General features: G+C 46.6%; 3 protein-coding genes across 5 annotated transcripts in view; 1 reads left to right on the forward strand and 2 right to left on the reverse strand.

The window, feature by feature from the left end:
* LOC307240981 (protein phosphatase 1 regulatory subunit 3A) overlaps positions 1–20,909 on the reverse strand; it is a 354,017-nt gene that overhangs the window by 19,248 nt on the left and 313,860 nt on the right. The gene's annotated exons all lie outside the window — the stretch shown is intronic.
* LOC307241073 (semaphorin-3F-like) lies at positions 6,642–17,695 on the forward strand. Of its 2 annotated transcripts, XM_080015063.1 has the most exons (18): positions 6,642–6,779; positions 8,804–8,940; positions 12,351–12,511; positions 12,667–12,729; positions 12,858–12,977; positions 13,165–13,258; positions 13,364–13,483; positions 13,609–13,754; positions 14,237–14,351; positions 14,476–14,545; positions 14,733–14,877; positions 15,179–15,401; positions 15,506–15,594; positions 15,692–15,733; positions 15,831–15,988; positions 16,085–16,152; positions 16,261–16,385; positions 16,528–17,695. In XM_080015063.1, the coding sequence occupies exons 2-18, from the start codon at positions 8,829–8,831 to the stop codon at positions 16,912–16,914; spliced, it is 2,238 nt and encodes a 745-aa protein (XP_079871189.1). In that variant the 5' UTR covers positions 6,642–6,779; positions 8,804–8,828; the 3' UTR covers positions 16,915–17,695. The 2 variants fall into 2 exon arrangements, with proteins under 2 accessions (XP_079871189.1, XP_079871188.1); XM_080015062.1 differs by having other exon boundaries at positions 15,831–16,152; positions 16,258–16,385.
* The window catches only part of LOC307241074 (actin nucleation-promoting factor WAS-like), a 6,446-nt gene continuing 3,322 nt past the window's right edge, over positions 17,786–20,909 (reverse strand). Inside the window, exons 8-11 of the mRNA XM_080015064.1 lie at positions 20,823–20,909; positions 20,139–20,716; positions 19,900–20,008; positions 17,786–17,916 (exon numbers count right to left, since the gene is read on the reverse strand). The exon at positions 20,823–20,909 is cut by the window's right edge and continues 92 nt beyond it. Coding sequence (XP_079871190.1) covers positions 17,858–17,916; positions 19,900–20,008; positions 20,139–20,716; positions 20,823–20,909 — 833 coding nt within the window. The 3' untranslated portion in view covers positions 17,786–17,857. The remainder of the gene's footprint in view (positions 17,917–19,899; positions 20,009–20,138; positions 20,717–20,822) is intronic.

The following is a 20,909-nucleotide window of genomic DNA, read 5'->3' on the forward strand; positions in this document are numbered from 1 at the left end:
CTTGTACGTTAAAGAATTGATTTTGCGACAAAGTAGGGGGAGGGAAAAAAAAAAAAAAGCATAATTTTGTTGAATTTGAACCCACGACAGCACATTTCAGTTGCACTAAGTACTGAACCAAATTCTGTTCTCAGGGATGATCAACGGTGACGTCATAGGATGAAATGTAGACACTTTTTGAGAGCTTTGGGGTTATTGTTTTCTTTTTTAACTAACTCGTAATGTCGGCTGTGTAATAAGTGTGCTCTACTGTAGGTGATAGAAACAAGGAAAATATTGTTAGATGTGTGTTTGTGTTACCTCTCCTCACACACACACTCCTGCAACACACACACACACACACACACACACACACACACACATTAACCCGCGCTCACGATTTGTAATCACCGTCTGTCGTTATGAATTAATTTAGTCGATCATCATCATTGAGAATATAAACATTTACAAACATCTTCCCTATAAGTAGCTGATGTTTTTCTTTTGTAAAGATATTAATGAAATAATGTTTTGAGTCTTTTGAAATTGTGGATTTCATTTTAGGTTGTTTTTTTTTTTGTTTTTTTTTTTGTTTTGTTTTTTTTGGGTGTGTTGGATTATTGTTTAGAAGCTATTGTATTTATTACTTTTTTCAAATACTTTCCACAGTATCACAGGCCAGTGTAAATGAGAAATAACACTCTGGATTTAGAGGAAACACTTTGTCGTGGAGCATGTCCGGCACTTGGTGGACTGGTTGGTGAAATTCCCATCAGATTCCAACAGTTTGGGTTGCACTGTAAAAGGAAAAACAAAACAAAAAAAACATTTATATTAACTTACATTTCCTAGTTATTGATGACTTGTAAATATTTTTTTTCTGCAGTCTTTTGGATAAGGCTGTAGATCTGTTGTTTAAACCACGAATACATCTCAAATCTGGGGTTTTACATATGATGCATAATCTGAAAGTTATATTTTGTGTGCTGAATTTTATAAAACATTGTAGTCGGAAAATAATGCAAATTTAGTTGTTTTTGCTTTTTGAGATAAAATATGATGTCCACCTTTTTGATCAGATCTAATAAAATAGTCTGTTATTTCACGTTGCAGCCTTGATTTTGCTTATTATTAAAGCGGTGTTTAGTTTCCCCCGTAGGTGTGTTGGTGTATGGTTAAACCAGAAGATGGCAGCAAAAGTTTGCTGCTCTTCTATATCCCACAGTCCATTTTGTGTTATTGGTTGTTGTATACAGTTGTACTGAAATACAAATCCCAATAACATTTTTTTTTTTCTCCTTGGGCTGCCAAATAGGGATAGATTGGTCAGTTTAATCTTAGCTGATAGTTGAGTCTCATCTCACTAATCAGAGCAAAATAAATGAGGTAGTGAGTTAAAAGGTCGGTTCTCTCATTTGTATCATCATTAACACATGTTTGTCTTGTAAAAAAAAAAACAACAAAAGAAAAATACTGGCAAGATACTTTGAGCTTTAAAGGTTAGAACCAATTGTTTCACTTTTTGATATGGTCTGTGTCTAAATATTTCAGGCCTTTTGCATATAAACTGCTCTGCGATTTGCCCCAGGCGCAACATTTTTGGACAGGCCTAGACAAAGGAACAGTGGTGGTGGTGCAACGGTACACCTAAACCCTTGATTCCAGTTTTAATGCATGGCTATAAATATTGCACTCGCAAAAACCTGTCTGCTGTAGGCCCTGGACCCTGTGGCACGCAGTCTAGGATGGGCACATACTATTAATACTTGCAATGGAAGCATATCACCCCATCAAACGGTCCCGTGTGAACCACACACCATGCTTGTTTCATCCTTTAAAGCAGTTTTAAATCACTCTCATGGGTTAGGGTCTCATTTCAGACCGCAACCACTTTTTAATTTTTTTTTTATTTAACTGGCTATGAATTAATAATGGTGTTGGGTCATACATACAAATATTGATCATGACAACACGCTGCTCGCCGAGGCCAACCCAGGATAGTTTGTGGTCAGAGGGCTTTGGGAAGAGCCATTGTTTTATCGGATAGCAGAAGCACTACTGGATTCTCTTGTGTAAACTCCACTCCCCGGTGTTGAGTTGCTGTTGCTACTGTACACAGACTTTCTTGTCATGCTACGTCATACCCTCTGATGTTTCCCCGCAGTGTTCCCTGGGATCTACCGCTCAAAAGGGTTCTCTGTTGAACCGCTAATGAAAAGAAATGTAAAGACACTACACTGTCGTGGCTCATTCGCCTTGCGTTTGATTGATGTTGAAATGGCAAAATGACTGTACAGTGTGCAGGAGGAAAAAAGGTTCCTGTCGCAAGAGTAATCTGAGACATTAAGGCTGGGCCCCTTAAGTACCGGCTACCTGAGTTTCAGCGTGTGCATGAAGGCTTGCCCGCTTTGCTTCGGTGGGTGTGTGTATGCGTGTGCGCGTAGGCCACGCTCATCACGCCTGTTTCTGCGAGGATTTTGCAAACACAATGAGTGGGCGCTCGACTTGTCCGTGCGAAGCGGTAATCTAGATTGAGAGGGCGCTTTTGAACTGTGGGGAGAAAACGGGGGGGCGAGAATGGAGTGAGTGTGATTGAGAGGAATAGATGAGCGGAATGATAAGACGAGCCTCCCCAGGCCTTGAAAGATATGCGTAGCAGATAGATGGCTCTTATCTCCGAGATCAGAGAGGGCCCAGTGACGCCTCGGCCCCGGTTACAGGGAGCCATGATCACACCAGACAGATGAATAGGCCTGCCCCACCCCACCAGCCCACCACCCCCCCGCCATTTACACCGTGCCCGCACCAGCACATGCACTGACACATACATGTTGCACATGTTCGCGCACGCCCCTTGCACACACACATACACACACACACACACACACACACATCCGCTTGACAAAAGGAAACCAATTGCACCGCTTGTTACCTTCTCGTCTTTGACATTGAAATTCACCTGGATCCCGGTGTCAGAAGCATGTGTGCAACGAAGTGTGTGTGTGTGTGTGTGTGTGCGTGCGTGTGAGAGAGAAAGGAGATGAAAGGAATGAGGGAGCGATAGAAGATGCCTGGCGAGAGATATTGATTTGTATTTAAAATGAAGGAGCAGCTTTAGTCGTGCTGATGCTGGTGGATGCAGATGTCTGCGTGCACAAGTGTCCACACATGGTTTTTTTTTTTGGCACTTATATACGCGTGGCTACTGGAAACCAAACTCCCATTTCCCGATCCTTCATAGACTCCGTATGGACAGAATGTGGACGCAGATAATAAAAGTAAAGAGGGTCCTCCGTCCCCTGTTGTGTTGAATAACTACACCCAAGTTCAGCTACCTGGAATAGAAGCACAGTCATTCGGTCGTAGGCTCCCAAAGACCAACGTGTGCGTGGTGACAGATTTAACTCTCCGGGAACATGCACTGGACTCTCACTCGTCGTCCGAGCATTTTAACTTTCCCTTTTCTTTTTTAATTGTACCTTTCTCCCTGTTATTAGGATGGAACTACTCTTCAACAGCTGTTGGTTCATCCAGCTGCGCTCCATAGCGAGGGAGAGAGCGCCAGTCTGGTCTTCCAGGCAGATGGTAGCAGGCGGGCCCAGCCCAGAGGACACGTGGCGTGCTGGACGTGCCTATATAGACAGAGGTCTGTCTCGCTGTTCTTCGGGAAGCTCCCGCTAAAAGACTGACAATTACCCACGATTCAAACGCAGCGCGAGGCGAGGAAGCTGCAGAGAAATGGAATGTGCGCCACGTCTGCACCCATCAAGTCCAACATCTTCTCAGTCGTTCCCGATTTGTTGAAATTACAGTATGGAAGTCACCGGCAGCACCTGTTCCCGTATCTGATATTGCGATTTTCGGTCGTGTAAGATAATAACAAGTGTAACAAGCACTACAAGAGGCCTGGCTGCAAGGTCTTGTGGCTGTAAATACTTTAATGAGGCAGAATGTATGTAGAGCGCCTGGTGGGGAGTCAAATTATATGCTGCAATAGGTTGTTTATCCTTTGGCGGTGGTGGTGGTGGTGCTCCACCTTTACAGCTGCATGATTGATGTGCGTGATGGTCAGGGCCTTGGCTGGAGCCTCTGATTGTCCCGCAGGCATGGGTGTCCACCCAACACACATCACGTCAAGGTGCATATACACGAGGCACAGAGGTCTGGTGGACTTATCGCTAGGCCACATAAGCCCACGGCCCGAAGCCTTGGGGAAACCAGGGGCCTCATCAATCTGTCATTTTATTTACTTGTTTAGACTTCTCGGTCCCATCCTCTGTCATTACTCTGTTCTGCTACTGACTGCACGGTGAAAGGTTTGCACTACAGCCACTGTAAAAACATGCTGAAATAGTCTATTTATAATGGAAAAGACAATTTTTTTTCCTGTTTAGAATCTATATACAGTAGGTTTTTCGTGTGAGGTACTGGAGATGAGGAGGGACAATGGAGTTCACACCGGCCTTTCACCTCAGGGCCTCCGAACGACTAAATCCATGTCTGTTTCTTAATTGTGCCTAAAATGCATTCGCCGCTGTGTGTATGTGGTCTGTTCAATCCCTTTCCCCATTCTGCCGCTAGAGTGATGAACACATTGTTGTCGCTATCGCTCTCATCACGTTAAGGCAATGGAGGGTGTGTGGCCGCTCAGATAAGACCGTGGCATGTTATCAGAGCCAAAATTGATGTTCGGGGGCTACGTCAGGCAGTGGGGGGAGTCGGTCGGTCGGTCGGTCCGCCGGAGTCCACGGCCAAACTCGAGAGCACACGGAAACCTAAACTCAGCATACGCAAGTGACTCACTTCCTAAGCTGGAAAGAGAGGGATGCCTCCCAGAGAGTGGGAAAACAAAGACTTCCTCCGGTTCAACCCCGGACACATCTTGGCACAACATCTGGTCAGAGCCCAACCTGAGGCAAGGTTCGTTTGCTGCCGTCATAAACGAGGATATTGAAGCATGTCAAAACAGGGAGGAACAGTCATCAACAGTAATTTAGCGGCAACAGTCATCCTCCTTGACTTTTCACACATATTAGTGTCACTGGCGCAACCTCAGCCACTGTTTGTTTAATTTCACTCTCAGCGATGCCATTGCTCAGGATATATTCATTCGCCGCCTTTGTGGGCTCGCTCCATCAGAGTCCAACACAAAGGCCGATAAAGAGGGCCACTAAAAAGCCTGTTCAATTTCAAGCCCTGGACTCTATTAAGAGACTGGCTGTCCTTTATGTCCTGCCCCGTGCCCCCTCCCGCTCACTTTGTCACCGTTGTCGTGATCCCAGCAGCCAGCCAGAGAGGAATCCCAGGAATCTCTAGCTCCAACCTCACATTCACCAAGAGCCAAAGAGTAACGCCGACAATTTCTTTCAGGTCCCCATCTCTATTGTACCACTGCCCCTTGTATCTTTAGTTGCAACCTTTGGCCCCCCTGGAGCATGAGAAGAAACATTTGAGAGAGAGAGAGGGAGAGGAAATCTGTATAATGTAGGAGCAAGGGACAATAGCAGATACAAAACAAGGAAACCAGGAACACTATTCCAAATGCAGTAAGAAGGGCAATAGGTATACACAAGGGCAATTCACATGCTTTATATAGGGCATGAAATACATTATATAAAAGCAAAGAGGAGTAAAAGCATATAAGAAGAAACTAAAAAACGATTAAAACACATTGAAAATCTACACTCTTAAATACTTCAGATGTCGAACGTGCACCCACTTGGGTCGTCGGGACTCGTCTGGGAATAAAATCTAAAACAAGAGACAAAGAAAATTTTTGATTAAAGGGAAAATTTCAAAGCGGAGCGATTGAAAAGCGGTCGCTTTTTGATGGTGTCACCAATGAAAACTCTGCGGTTATCCAAGTCAGCGCTTCTCGACGTGGGGTCCGGGGGGGCCCCCCCGGGGGTCCTCCAGGCAGCCCCAGGGGGCCCCCAGCCAAAAATGATTAGCAGTTAAACCACCGCGTCATTTCGTTTACAACACGTTTGCACCATCAGCGAGACAATAACGGCTCCTAGTATCATACGAAACGAGATCATAAAAGAATGCTCTCAGATTGCTCTCAGATCTCAAATCCTATCGAATGGGGGTCGGTTCCGTGGCCGAAGGTGAATGGAATTGAGGCTCCTTGATGGGGGGGGGGGGGGGGGACAAAAAGGTGGAGAATCACTGTACTGTTACAGGAAGGGGAAGAAAGGGAAGAGCGGTGTGTTATGGGTTAATCCTGCCCATATGGTCCACTGAGGGGTTTGGTCCAATGCTGCTGTGGGCCAACAGGGGGGAGGAGAGAGAGAGGGAGGAGGGAGGAGGGAGGGGGGAGGGGGGAGGCAGGGGGGGTGAACAGAAGGGAGAGACAGCAGGACAGACTGACTCCAAACACCTGCACTTCACTCTCCACCAGCATCAGATCGCCGTTAAAGGATCAATCCGGCATTTTTCTGCCACAGATTATTTACGGGCCTGGAAGTTTTCTGAGGACTGGAGATAGGAAGTAGTTCAGGGATCTTTTTTTTCTCCCCCCATCGATTCCATCGATCAGCAGTGACGGACAAAGCGGGGTTTGTTTATTTTTACGAGACGGCGGCGGGGGGGGGGGGGGGGGGGTGTCTACATCCAGTGTTTTTATTATTGTTGTTTTGGGGTTTGTTAGGTGGTTTTTTTTTCTCCGTGAATTGAGTGAGATTTTCTAGATTTTCCTTCCCTCCCGCAATTCAAACGCACGGAATGCAGCGATATCACGTCGCGGGAAGTTTTTGGATCTCCGTCGCCCGTCGTCGCTGTTAAGTCGTAAAGACAAGGTTCGTCAACTTCCTCAAATCTTCTGAAAAGTCCGCAGTGTTCGGCGTGAAGGTGCGCGTCTGTTCTGGATACTGTGTTCTTTTTTTTTGTTGGCGGGGGTAAGGGGGCGCACAGGGTATGGGGCTGGGGCGATATTGATCGAATCCAATATCACGGTATTTCCTGACCGTTACCGCGAGGTCGACCATCGATTTCAGCGATTAGACATTTATTAGAGACATTAATAACGTGGATGTCGGGACCAAACAGCTGAATACATAAATTGTAAGATCTAAAATGTATCAAGTTCAGAATATTGTATTACAGCGTCAGTCATTTATTTTACATTGTTAGATATAATAGACATAATCATATCGCGATGTTACGATATAACCAGGCGATATTATATCGATATATCGTCCAGCCCTCCTCATAGGTTAATTAAATATACCTGAGCATTTGAACAATGTCTATTTTGTAGTTCGGTAGTAAAGTCATTTTAACATTCGTCAACACTCACAATCCCACACTGCTTACTTAGATGAACCTAGATCCAGCTGGATTAAGGGCAATTATGACGGAGAATGTTGTAAAAAATATATATAAATCCCATTGAGCCTGTTGCTTAAAGCCTTGTTTACCACACATTGACAGTTGAATGTTCCTTCTGTTTACACCCTTAAATGTTTTTCTTCCCCCCCCCCACGCTAACTCCCTCCTAATGATTTAGTCCAATACCTGTCTCTTCATAAGTTAGCGAGGTAACGGTGAAACTATGATCGAAACAGCCGTTGTTGTACATTCTCTAACGGTTGTAACTTATTGTAAATTAGACAATGGTGACGTTTGACGATTAATCCTTTTTGCTGGCGACCCCCTGGAACGCCTTGAAGGGCCCCCGGGGGTCCCAGGGCCCCACGTTGAGACCCACCGTTTTAGACAAGGAGAAAGCAGTGGCCTCATTGGGTTGCTCTGGTTAGCCGTGAACTGTGAAATTTGGTGTTAGATTGTGTTTCATTTATTTAAATGCGATGGAATTATTAAATGAAATTGTTATGCAAATGATTTTATTCCTCGAAATAATGGTCTGGCATTCTTGTCCAGTGCGTGCATTGATTATAATTTGCCCCCTTTTTTATTTATTTTTTTCCTTCTTTTTTATTTACAAAGAGACCACAGTTGCTCAATTACCACTTTTGGTCAAGAAGCCAAACCCAAGGCTGTTTGGATGAAGCTCAAATAATACCGTTAAATAATGGACTTCAGGTTTTGAACAAGCACAAGGACATTATGTTCACTCCCACCCTCTGGTTATTAAGGAGGGCAGAGTGGAAAGCCCTAATATGCCAGAGAAGTTGAAGTCGCTTTAGGCCCAGGATGTCTTGAGACAAAGGTTCTGGGCCTGCGGGAGAGCCTATAAGAAAAGCAAACCTTCTGGGAGAATTTAATGGACGTTATGGACCCAGCTTTTAGTATTCATAATTTATATGGGATCCTCTCCAGCAAAGTGCAGATGCATAATGAATACCATAGTTAAAGTCTCGCAGTTAGGCTACCTTCCAACACCCCTGAACTGTCACACATTGTTTTAGATCAGGCTTGCATGGCCGGAGACGGATGTGTTTAGTAGAGAGAGCGAGAGAAGGAGAGAGAGGGAGAGTTTTATAGTAATAGCAGTTTTATACACTTTATAGAATGTTATAATATACAAGTAAACAAACTAAGCTTTCCTCCGTCTCTACATGTGTGCATCTGAATGGGTATGTGTCATCCAAAGCAGGTGTGCGCGGTTGGACGTCATTCTGTGGCGTCAAAATAACTTTACATCGAGTCTCAGGCTGCACGCCAAACTTCTGATCAGACAGATCAGAGAGATCAGAGAGAGAGTGTGTCAGAGAAAGAGAGCGAGAGAGAGAGAGAGAGAGAGAGAGAGAGAGAGAGAGAGAGAGAGAAAGTCCCCTGCTCTTCTCTCTCTTCTTCTGTCTCATATTTCCCATGGGGCGCTATGTAATAATAGTTCATACCTTTTTCTTTTTCTGTCCAGATTTAGATCTCTGTGGGCTGCCCGCATGGCTGTTACCATGACGGCATCTGGAGCCCTGCTCCTGCTGTCGGCCGTGTGTGTTTACAGTAGTTCAGGCTTCCAACAGTCGGCTCCGAGGGTCCGCCTGTCCTTCAAAGGTGAGCTGGAACTCCTCTGTCGGCCCCGGACCGCCGTGATAGAATCTTTTCATTTGTTTGCCTTCACCTTAGGCATTCACGCCAGCTGAACACACACACACACACACGGGGAACGCACACACACACACACACACACACACACACACACACACACACACACACACACACACACACACACACACCCACCCACCCACACACACATTATTCACCGCTCATATTTCCTCTTTATGCATATGTAAAGAATGTATTTCCTGCCCCATGTCAAACAGTGCAGCGCACAAAACAAAAGGTGGATATTGTGCGTGCGCGGGCAGTCACACACTCGCTGTGCCCTTCAAAAGAGTTTCTCCCCACACCCTAAATCCCACACACTGCACCACCCGATCTGTCACTTCTTTCCTGTGCTCGACCCTCCATGCGATCCGGACAGGAAAGCAAGTGAAATTCGATCACAGGAGCGAAATGATAGCTTTTCCACCGTACAAAGTGGCTGTGGGAGGCGTCGATACAAGCCGGGACAGATGGGACGTAATGGCAGGGAGTTCTGTTACTATTACCTGGATGACACCTTTGATCAGTCACTGCTGGATGATTACAGTTATTCCTGAAGCCTTACATCCCTGCTTCACCGACAAGTACATACACACACACACACACACACACACACACACACACACAGCTCACCTGAACCACCTGTAAATAAGAATTAGAGGTGTGATTCAGATTTGTTAGATTCCTTGAGCCGCTTGGTCCCCAGGCCATGTTGGTGGTTTGCTGCTTCTCCTTGTTATGTTCGAACGAGAGATGCCATAACACCCAACACCCGATTGTTGAGTTTCTGCAGATACTGAAACCCATCCAATATGTTTTCTCTTAAAAAAACTGGCAAGCCTAAAATTAGATTTTATGTTATTGATGAACTCTGCTGAAGATGGCCATCTAAAAGTACCATACTCAAGCTGCTCAAACAATTAGTTACAGGAGGAAATAGATAGCCAGTAAGATGACTTGTACAACACTGATATAATATATTATGATATGATATCATAATACGATATCATATCATATCATATTATATTATATTATATTATATTATATTATATTATATTATATTATATTATGTAGCAGCCAAAAGAAGAAGAAGAAGATAATATGTAGTTTATATAAAATTATTATAATATAATATAATATAATATAATATAATATAATATAATATAATATAATATAATATAATATAATATAATAATCATTTCATTCAGTTAAACACTTTAAGTCCAAAGTTGTGTGAAATGAGAGTATCAAAAAAGCCACAAATTATTGTGAAATTTGCAAATCATAACAAAAGCATGTTGGCTCTAATATGTTTTGACAACTGTGATAATTTGTGTGATTTCGGATAGGATCAGCGGCGAGAACAACAAGCAGTACTGTTTTATCCTGTGGTTTCTTTTGCCACTTGAGGGCAACTGCATGCGTTTTTATTCAACCCTTAACACTAATCCCAGTCCGTAAACAGCTTACGTGAACAATTATTGTTTATTGCAGGCCGCATTATGGAAATCTGTGCATATGCTTGTTTCTGCCCAAATTGACATTATTCCCATCATCACACTGAACGCAATAATGAGAATTGACATTTCAGACATTCTGAGTAATTCGTATTGTTGGCAAAGTCTTAATAACTAATGGCGGCCGCATCGATTCATTCCGGCCCCAATCACCGTTCAACCTAATTCCATAGAAAAGGGAGAAAAGTTGGATTTACTCCCCAACTCTGTTTCTTTTGCCACTCTAAGGATTTATTGTTCATTGTTTGTGACAGGGAATCTCTTTGTTCCCCAAGGCGCCTCTGAAGGAGGTTTTGGGAGGGGGAAGGGACATGTGACCGTTAAACGAATGTGCCTGCCTGGGTGAGAGTCGACGGTGCCGGAGCCTCTTTCCAGGAGTGATTGAATGATTCCAATGGGATTGTTTGTGAGGCAGAATTTGCCGGGATGTCGGGAGAGCAGCGAAAACCTCATCCACCTTCGACAATCTAAATGTTTAGTCACGCGGTCACTTTCTCGACATTTAAGGAACACACAGCGCAGACTTTGTCATCATGGTGATAATAGGGTTTTAACGGCGTATTAACGTGTAATGTAGAAGATTAGAGTGTCCTGGCTGGAGCCTTCCCAGATTAAAATTCCTTTTTTGGGTGTTATTAGAATGTCGGTTTGGGCCAAGGGTTGCCTGACTGTTTACGAAACGGCAGAACATTGTCTGCTACTTGTTCCCGGATGGCGACATGTATACGGGTGTCGCCCGGCTCCTTTTAGACTGACACTGAGTCCACTTTGCTGGGGTTCGGGGGAGGTCGGCGAGCGCCTCGTTATCCTGTGTTTACCTCTCAGGAACAGAGTCGGACATTTCCCCACCTTGAGAGACCCCATCCAGCGGCGCCCGGATATCCGATTGCGCGGCTTATTTTAGTGGCACGTTGACTGCATCCTGTCGGCATTGACCTCCGAAGGAAGATAGCAGACACTTTGATGTAAATGTGGATCTTCCCCCTCCTCTGTGCCTTTGAGCTGCTCGGCGAAGGTCTCCGCTCTGTTTTTGGGATCCTCAGGGTGTTGCTGTCGATCTGCCTCGCCATAGGCAGTACCTGTGGTCATCATCAACAAGCCTCACATTGCTTTGGAACAGGCAGACGCGTATACAACATGCGCTTCACATAAAATACGAGCGAGTTTTGATCTAAACCACCTAGGACCAGGGAGGTTCTTTGCATGGAGGAGCTGGAGGAGGAATTTATATTCATTAGGATTACAAATCTATAGCAAAGCGCAGTGCAGAGCCTGTCGGTCTTATTTCAGACGAAAAACTGTTTAATGATAGCTCCTGGGAAAACACGTTGCCGAGCGGAAAAAAAAAGCGAAACATTTTTTCCATTTCAACTCGGAGCGTGTCTTAACAGATCACGCTCCACTGAACACAGCCCTGATCCCAAGAAGTAGCTCGGAGTTCCACTGACCGTGTGCTCCGAGGGGAATACTTCCAGTCCCGCAGGGCGTTAAGCGCCTTAAACTCAATCAGACAGCCAGAACACATCAAATATTAACATCTTAAAAGCGAATCTGTTTCTTAAAAATGCTCGCCGTTGAGTTATATTTAATCACTGACACACATTTTATTTCGGAACGAGCTGGTCTGGACACATCAAGAAATGAAACTTTTCAAGTGTGATCACTTGGGGAATACAAAGAAATGTGGAATTTTTTGACTCCCCGCGTTGGTTATGAATAAGTTCATGAATATTCTCTCACAAGCGCTGCAGAAGGATACAAGCCGGCATACATGAAAAAACATCAATTCATGTGAATGCTCGTGTCGAAATGTGCATTTATCTCCGCGTGTCTTCTCTGCAGAGCTGCTGGACACGCGGGCGGCACGCCCCTTCAGCTTCTCCTTCAACACCAGCGACTACCGGATCCTGCTGGTGGACCAGGACCAAGGCCGTCTCTACCTGGGGAGCCGCGAGTACCTGGTCGCCCTGGACATGCACAATGTCAACAAGGAGCCCCTCATAGTACGGACCCGCACCACCAGGCTTCAAATTCTCCCTGTTTTTTTCCGGGGTTTCTGCCTTGTGGGAGACCAGTTAAAGTTCACCGTGGAGTCATAATCTAAAATCAATCCTGCATTCCAGCCGGATAATCACAGCTGTCCTTTTCCCCGCTGCAGATCCATTGGCCGGCATCTGCCAAGAGAAAGGGAGAGTGCCAAATGACGGGAAAGGGAAGACAGGTGTGATCATGTTTTTTTCTTTTGTCCCGCTCTTTGAATGATTGGAGCTTTCTGTTGACAAAGAGGGAACAATATCTCCCCTGATGGTGTTTGAATTCCATCTGTCTTGTTCCCCCCCTTTGTTGCAGGGGGAGTGCGCCAACTTCGTGCGGTTGATAGAGCCGTGGAACCGCACCCACCTCTACACCTGTGGAACTGGGGCGTACCAGCCCATCTGCACCTTCGTCAACAGAGGCTGGAGGGCCGAGGTGAACATCAATCAAACCCCAGAATTTCATGGCCCGAAGCGGCGGAGCCCGGGAGCTTTGTCTCACTTAATATTTAATGGCGACAAATCTAGGACAGTGATTTGTTTGCTACCTCTCTGGGCTCCCATGTGATTTTTTAGCCGCCTATTTTTACACGTCCCCCTCCTTGCCAATCTGCTCCCTGCAGGACTACCTGTTCAGGCTGGTCCCTGGGTATGTGGATTCGGGGAAGGGAAAATGTTCCTACGATCCCAACCAGGAGAACATCGCCGTGCTGATCGGTAACATTTGCATAATAACAGGATTGAAAAAAAATAAAAATCTCAGAATTTCTTTCCCCCCCCCCGTTTTACACCTAAACGCTTCCTCCCCTGACGTCTTTGCAGATGGGAACCTCTACGCAGGTGTCCACATCGACTTCATGAGCACCGACGCCGCACTCTTTAGGACCATGGGTGGAAGGACGGCAATTAGGACAGAACAGTATGACTCCAGGTGGCTGAACGGTGAGTAAGTACCCTGGGGTTACAGGTTTGTGTTTGTTTCTGATCACAGATTATCATTCCGCCGGTGTTACATGACAACCACAACCTTCCTGTCCCCTTCTTTTTTTTTTCTTTCTCTCTGGTAGAGCCTGTGTTTGTTAAGATCCAGCAGATACCCGACAGCGCCGAAAGGAATGATAACAAGTTGTACTTTTTCTTCCGTGAGAAGAGTCTGGACTCGGTCGGTGGGGCAAGTCCCAGCGTACTAGCCAGGGTGGGGAGAGTGTGCCTGGTGAGCCCAACATGCTGACGCCTCTTTTGGATTTCAGTTTTTAGTCTGTGTGCTTATTAGGGATGCACCGAAACCCCATTTGCACTGACTACACCGATTCACATCGAGGCTTGACTTTGAATTTCAGTATCGTCCAGTAACCGATCCGATCTCAACTTTTTTAATTTGAAGATGAGAAGAATGAGAATATGAGAATGAGAAGATGATTTCCTTATTCCAATGGTCTTTGTTTGATCTGTACTGATCCATCTATCCATCTATCTGTCTATCTATCTATCTATCTATCTATCTATCTATCTATCTATCTATCTATCTATCTATCTATCTATCTATCTATCTATCTATCCATCCATCCATCCATCCATCCATCCATCCATCCATCCATCCATCCATCCATCCATCCATCCATCCATCCATCCATCCATCCATCCATCCATCCATCTATCTTCTCTGATGTAACATGATTGTTTCCCTCCAACCAGAACGATGAGGGCGGCCAGAAGTCACTGTTAAACCGCTGGACCACGTTCCTCAAGGCTCGTCTGATCTGTTCTGTGATCGGAGAGGATGGAGTGGAGACTCCGTTCGATGAGCTGAGTAAGGCCACAATAAAAAAAAAAATCCCCCGTTTGGCTGGTTGTGTTTTAATTCATTACTGCCTCGAGCGTTGTTTGACATTACCACTATCGTGCCGTTCACCAGTCTGTCGTAATTCTTTCAGGGGATGTTTTCATCCAGCCCACACAAGACGAGAGGAACCCTGTGGTGTACGCTCTCTTCACTACAGCTGGGTGAGCAGCCGGGATCATTCTGAGCACGGGGCCCGCACCGCACTTTCCCCAAGTCCTACGCTGCCATTTCTTTGCAGATTCTGCACTGTATAATTTAGAATTCAGGGACGACTCCCCCACCCCCCCATATTTATTCTTGAAATGGTAGTGCCATCTGCCTCCCACCAATTATGATTCCGTGTTCCAGTTCTGTTTTCAAGGGATCGGCCGTGTGTGTCTACTCCATGGCGGACATTCGCAATGTCTTCAACGGACCCTTTGCCCACAAACACGGCCATAACTACCAATGGACAGAATATACCGGAAAGATCCCTTACCCTCGGCCTGGAACGGTATGTTTCAGCCTGGCTGTCAATAATGTTCTGCTCAGGAGTGGCCATTCCAGGTTCAGAAAGTAAAAGTATTTTCAGTCAACGTCAAATGCAAATGGACCGAGCCGGTGTTATTCTCAGTTGATTTTCTAATTACTCTTGTACAAGCAAGGGGTAAAACTAATGAGTGAAACCAGCTCAGTGCATGGATTTATATGGATCGTTATTCATCTCTGATGACTTTGTATAAAAGCAAACCGCAATTAAAGTTTCACATCACCAATTAAAACACACACCGCACTCTTTCACTTTGACTTCCTAGTGTCCAGGAGGAACCTTTACGCCTGGCATCCGATCCTCCAAAGACTTCTCTGATGAGGCGGTGAACTTCATCAGAGCTCACCCCCTGATGTTCCACTCCGTTTATCCCATCCACCGCCGCCCTCTAGTGGTGAGAACCAGCGTGGACTATCGCTTCACGGCCATGGTGGTGGACCAGGTCGATGCCGTGGACGGACGCTATGAGGTGCTCTTTCTGGGCACAGGTGAGCTGCGGCCGAAACTGGTAGAAAACTAGAAGAAAAAAAATGCACTATGCAAAGTGATAGGACCGTTTGTGTCTCATATCAATTTTCCCCCACGCCGCCAGACCGAGGCACCGTCCAAAAAGTGATCGTTTTGCCCAAGGACCCAACCAGCATGGAGGAGCTCACTCTGGAGGAGGTCGAGGTGTTCAGGGTACGCCTTAGCATGCCGCCCTATACAGAATCGACAGCATTCTTCAAGGCGAAGCTGTTTACTAAGCTATCTTTTTGGCTGTGGAATTTGTTTACAGAACAGAGCTCCGGTCAAAACGATGAAGATCTCCTCTAAAAGGGTAAGTGAGATTCAGCCGGTCCTCCTGTTATCGTGCAAAAAATATCGGTTCATCGCAGGTTGAGTGACTAGATCTTGGTTTGTCCGTGGCGCCACAGCAACAGCTGTACGTGTCCTCGGACGCCGGGCTCACCCAGGTGTCACTGCACCGGTGTGGAGTGTACGGCCGCGCCTGCTCCGACTGCTGCCTGGCGCGAGACCCCTACTGCGCCTGGGACGGAGAGAGCTGCTCTGCATTTACCCCCTCTACCAAGAGGCAAGGGACACCCTACACCCTGGTAGCACGGTGTTTAAGAATGTGTGAGCAGCGGAACACATTATTGAATATGTCCCAATGTGTAACTTTGTTCAGGCGGAGCAGGAGACAGGACGTAAAACACGGTGATCCCCTGAGACAGTGCAGAGGCTTCAATGCCAAGGGTGCGTCGACATTTTTAACAGCTTTTAGGACCCCCAAGCCCTTGGAAACACGCCTCAATTAATTGTTATGGGTTTTCCTTGCCTCTTCTTTCCCCACTTGTAAAGTAGAAAACCGACTGAGAGAAACGGTGCAGTTCGGAGTAGAGGGCAGCAGTACATTTTTGGAATGCCAGCCACGGTCCCCCCAGACCACAGTGAAATGGCTCTTCCAGAGGGACGGCAAGCGGAAAGTGGTAAGAAATATGTGTTTTAATAATGAAGTAACCCTCAATGTGGCCCTTTTCCTATTGGAAGTAAAAAAGCCACTGTTCCTTCTCTCTAACTCCTTCATTGTCTGCGATGTCTGTGTTTTTTTTTGCGGGGGGGGGTTTGCAGCTGAACCGGGCAGGCGACGTCCTGAAGACCAACCACGGCATCCTTCTGAAGGCGCTCAACCAGTCGGACGCCGGGCTCTACCACTGCCTGGCCACCGAGAACAACTTCAAGCACACGGTGGTGCGCGTGGCGCTGCGCATCCTTGACCGAGACATCGTGCTCGCCCTCACCTCCCGGGACGAGGACGAGGTCGGGCGGAGCCCCCACGACTCCCACCGACCTCACCCGCCGTCGCCCGTCACCCCCCACCCGTTCCCGCCGGAGATCAGACTAATCAACCAGTACTGCCAGTCCTACTGGGAGCAGCTCCTCCCCAAGCAGCAGCAGCAGCAGCGTAAGCGCACCAGTCGCAGGCACGCGGAGAGCCAGGAACAGGGCCCGGGTTAGGGAGGAGGGACATCCCCCAACACTGCCCTGTCTGGACACTAAGCTGGACTTTTAATTTGACACGGATGCTCGAGCGTCGCCCCCCCGGCCTCTTCATACATCTCTTTCGTAGAGCAGGTGATACTCTCATGTTGTCTTTAAGTATGATGAAAAAAAATGTAATATATGAGTTGTGAATATAATATATGGTTATGATCCATTGGAGTATTGTATTGAATGGAAATAATATAAGGATATCGATGAAAAATGTTTTGCATGCTTGTTTCTTTGTCCTACAGTTTGTTATTGTTGTTGTTGTTTAATGTTTGGATATTGCTCTCCCAAGGGTGTTACGTATTTTGTCAAAGCAGTTCCATTGGATGTTACCGTGTTAGGATGTTTGCTGTCACATACCCTGACGTGCATGTTCATTGAAGATATGTGTCGTGAACAGTGTTCTTCCAGTTATGCACTTTGGCGGTGGGGGGTTTTTAGAGGGAATGAGGTCTCTTTGCACAGATGTATGAGGAAATGATGTACATAATTACGAATATGGGAATAATACTGGCTCAGATCATCTTTTTTATTTTTTTTTTGCAGAAGTCCATTTACAGTTCTGTCACATACTCTAAGTCCACAAGTGATCAAAGAACGAATAGGAGCAGAATGGAAAATTCAACATTCTGCCACCATTCATCTGCGTTTTGTGTAACACTGCGTGCTGTAATTCTGATCAATCAGATTCCAAGAATGTTGAGACAAAAATACATAAAGATTTCCATTTTTTTTTAATTGACCTGTATTCAGTCTTGTCAATGTATTTTTTTTCACAGTTTGAATCATATACATATACAAGTCACAAACCAGTGAAAGTCAGCGATGTTATGTTTTCAGCCGGTTGACAACTAACACACAAAACCAAACCTAAGTGTGACGCGTCTGGGGAAAAACCCAACCACATGCATCACTCGTCCCACTCGTCGTCGTCATCCTCATCGTCACCGACCTCCTCCTCGTCTTCATCTGCGATACAGGAGAGATACATGGAGTAGCTGTGAGTCCACATGTCGGTTTTCCCCCGGAAGATGGGGGTCGGCAGTGGCCGAAAAATTAATAATGAAGACCCTCCATTCAATGACTCAAGTCAAAGTATTAAAGTACTTGATGCGACACTCAAGTAGCTAAACTAGCACTCGTTCAACTTCACAATGGTATATTTAGATGTGAAGTCGTTCCATCTTAATTCCGCCAGTGGTTCACTGAGAGGGAGTGAATTCCCAGTTTGGGTGAGAGGTTGGCCCTTTTTAAAAAAAAAACGATTCCATCGCTTTTATGAACTGCCCTCAAAGCAACCATAGAACCTGCACGTGTTATACACCGCATTCCAAATTATTATGCAAACTGGATTTAAGTGTCCTAAACATTTAATCTTTTGTTTTTCAATTAAACTCATGGATGGTATTATGTCTCAGGACTCTTTGGATCACTGAAATCAACTCAGACACCTGTGATAATTAGTTTGCCAGGTGAGCTGTGAAAGGAAAACTACTTAAGAAGGACGTTCCACATTATTAAGCAGGCCACAGGTTTCAAGCAACATGGGAAAGAAAAAGGATCTCTCTGCTGCCGAAAAGTGTCAAATATTCCATCGCCTTGGACAAGGTTTGAAAACATTAGATATTTCACGAAAACTTATGTGTGTTCATCGTACTGTGAAGAGATTTGTGGCTGATTCAGAGCACAGACAGATAAAGGCAGATAAAGGCATAATGAGGAAGGTTTCTGCCAGACAAATTCATTGGATTAGGAGAGCAGCTGCTAAAATGCCATTACAAAGCAGCAACCAGGTATTTGAAGCTGCTGGTGCCTCTGGAGTCCCGCAAACCTCAAGGTGTAGGATCCTCCAGAGGCTTGCAGTTGTGCATAAACCTTCTATTGGGCCCTAACCAATGCTCACAAGCAGAAACGGTTGCAGTGGGCCCAGAAATACATGAAGACTCATTTTCAAACAGTCTTGTTTACTGATGAGTGCTGTGCAACCCTGGATGGTTCAGGTGGATGGAGTAGTGGATGGCTGGTGGATGGTTGGTGGACGGCCACCATGTCCCAACAAGGCTGGGACGTCAGCAAGGAGGAGTCATGTTTTGGGCCGGAATCATGGGGAGAGAGCTGGTAGGCCCCTTTAGGCTCCTTGAAGGTGTGAAAATGACCTTCCATAGCAAAATCATCTTCATGCCTGACAATGCACCATCTCATGCTGCAAAGAATACCTCTGTCATTGGCTGCTACGGGCATAAAAGGAGAGAAACTCATGGTGTGGCCCTCGTCCTCCCCTGACCTTGACCCTGTTGAGAACTTTGGAGCAGCCTCAAGCAAAAGATCTATGAGGGTGGGAGGCAGTTGGCATCGAAACAGCAGCTCTGGGAGGCTATTCTGACATCCTGCAAAGAAATTCACGCAGAAACTCTCCAAAAACTCAAAAGTTTAATGGATGCAAGAATTGTGAAGGTGATATCAAAGAAGGGGTCCTATGTTAACATGTAACTTGGCCTGTTAAGATGCTTTTGATGGAAATAGCTTTTGATTTCAGTAAATATGACCTCCTAATGCTGCAAATTCAACAAATGACCATTTTCAGTTCTCTACAACCTTCTGTTGTGCATAATCATTTGGAATAGTGCATTTTGAGTTTTTTAAATTGTTGTTTTCGTTGGGAGGTTTGTTCAATAACATTCGAATTAGACCCTAACGATTGATGACTAGAAAATTATACTGGCTGTCATTTGCATCGACTATTGAGGGAAAATCAGAGAAAAGTATCATTTGCATAATAATTTGGAACACGGTGTAGATAAACGCAGTGGAGTAAAAAATAACGACATTATCTTTAAGAGGTAGTGGAGAACAACAATCCACTCCCTTGAAATGGAAAAACCTAAGTACAACTTCCTGAAAAAAAGAAGTACCACTCTTCACCTCCCCGGTACATATTTATCTCGTATTTACCGGACGAGTGGATGACTTTGCTCCTCTTCTGCATGACCATCATCAAAGCTCCCACGATGCCCTCTTGCTCCGCCGGTGCAGGTGAGGGCGCGTCCGAGCTCTCTGTGACCTGCAGCACACGCAGGTACAGGGGGAGCGTCACGGCGTTCGCACGCACACGCATTAGATCCTTCACCGCCTTCGATTTTAGAATCACATCAAACTTGAAAAGCACAAACGGATAATAAGGGTTACTTTACATTTCGGAGCTTCTTCCCCAGGCGTATCTGGTCGAGCAGAGCCCCTCGGCCGTCTCCGTGGTCATCCCCGCCTCCGGACGGAGCGGTGGAGGGGGAGGGAGGGAGGAAGGAGGGGGCGGGGGGAGGGGGGAAGTCTGAGGAGGTCATCGGAGGAGCCGGGGGCGGGGGAGGCGGAGGGCCGCCTCTGCCGAGCGTGGAGTGAGCGGGGGCAGCCGGGGGGCGGTGGAGCCCCGAGGGCGGAGCCGGAGGGGGAGGAGGAGGAGGCGGGGAGGCGTGGGAGGACGCCGACTGGAAGGGGGAAGACCTGGAGGGCGGGAGCGGCGGCAGCGGGGAGGACCTGGACTGCGGCGGCGGCGGGGGGAGGCTGCCTCGGCCGGTGGGGGGAGGGGGCGGCAGGCCTCCGTGGGGCACGTGCGACGGGGCGCGGGGAGGAGGGCCCCCCCGCTGGCCCGGCAGAGGGGGCAGAGGGCCAGAGCGGCCCCGCGGGGGAGGAGGGGCCCGGGCCGAGGAAGAGGCGCCAGGCACGGGAGGAAGAGGACCCTGCCTCCCATGCGGAGGAGGAGGAGGAGGAGGAGCAGCTGAAATCCACAGGAGCAAACAAGAAATGATGGATAACGGCCTCAAAAGGGTGGGTGTTTTTTGGGCGCCGGGGGGCGGGGCAATACAGTTCTACGGTTCTCTCACCTCCTCTGTTCACCTCGTTCTTGACGGCCTCCATGCCCCCGGACTGCTCGATGATGTTGTAGATGAGCTGGGAGGTCTCCTCGTCGT

This window comes from Zeus faber, assembly GCF_960531495.2.
Source record: "Zeus faber genome assembly, chromosome: 15".
In the NCBI taxonomy this organism is placed as follows: Eukaryota; Metazoa; Chordata; class Actinopteri; order Zeiformes; family Zeidae; genus Zeus; species Zeus faber.

Excerpts from the sequence above, each read along its gene's own strand:
- LOC307241073 (XM_080015062.1), top strand. The coding sequence starts at position 8,829 with ATGGCTGTTACCATGACGGCATCTGGAGCCCTGCTCCTGCTGTCGGCC. Across the intron at positions 8,941-12,350 it reads GGTCCGCCTGTCCTTCAAAG|AGCTGCTGGACACGCGGGCG; the intron begins GTGAGCTGGAAC and ends TCTTCTCTGCAG. Across the intron at positions 14,352-14,475 it reads GACTCCGTTCGATGAGCTGA|GGGATGTTTTCATCCAGCCC; the intron begins GTAAGGCCACAA and ends TAATTCTTTCAG.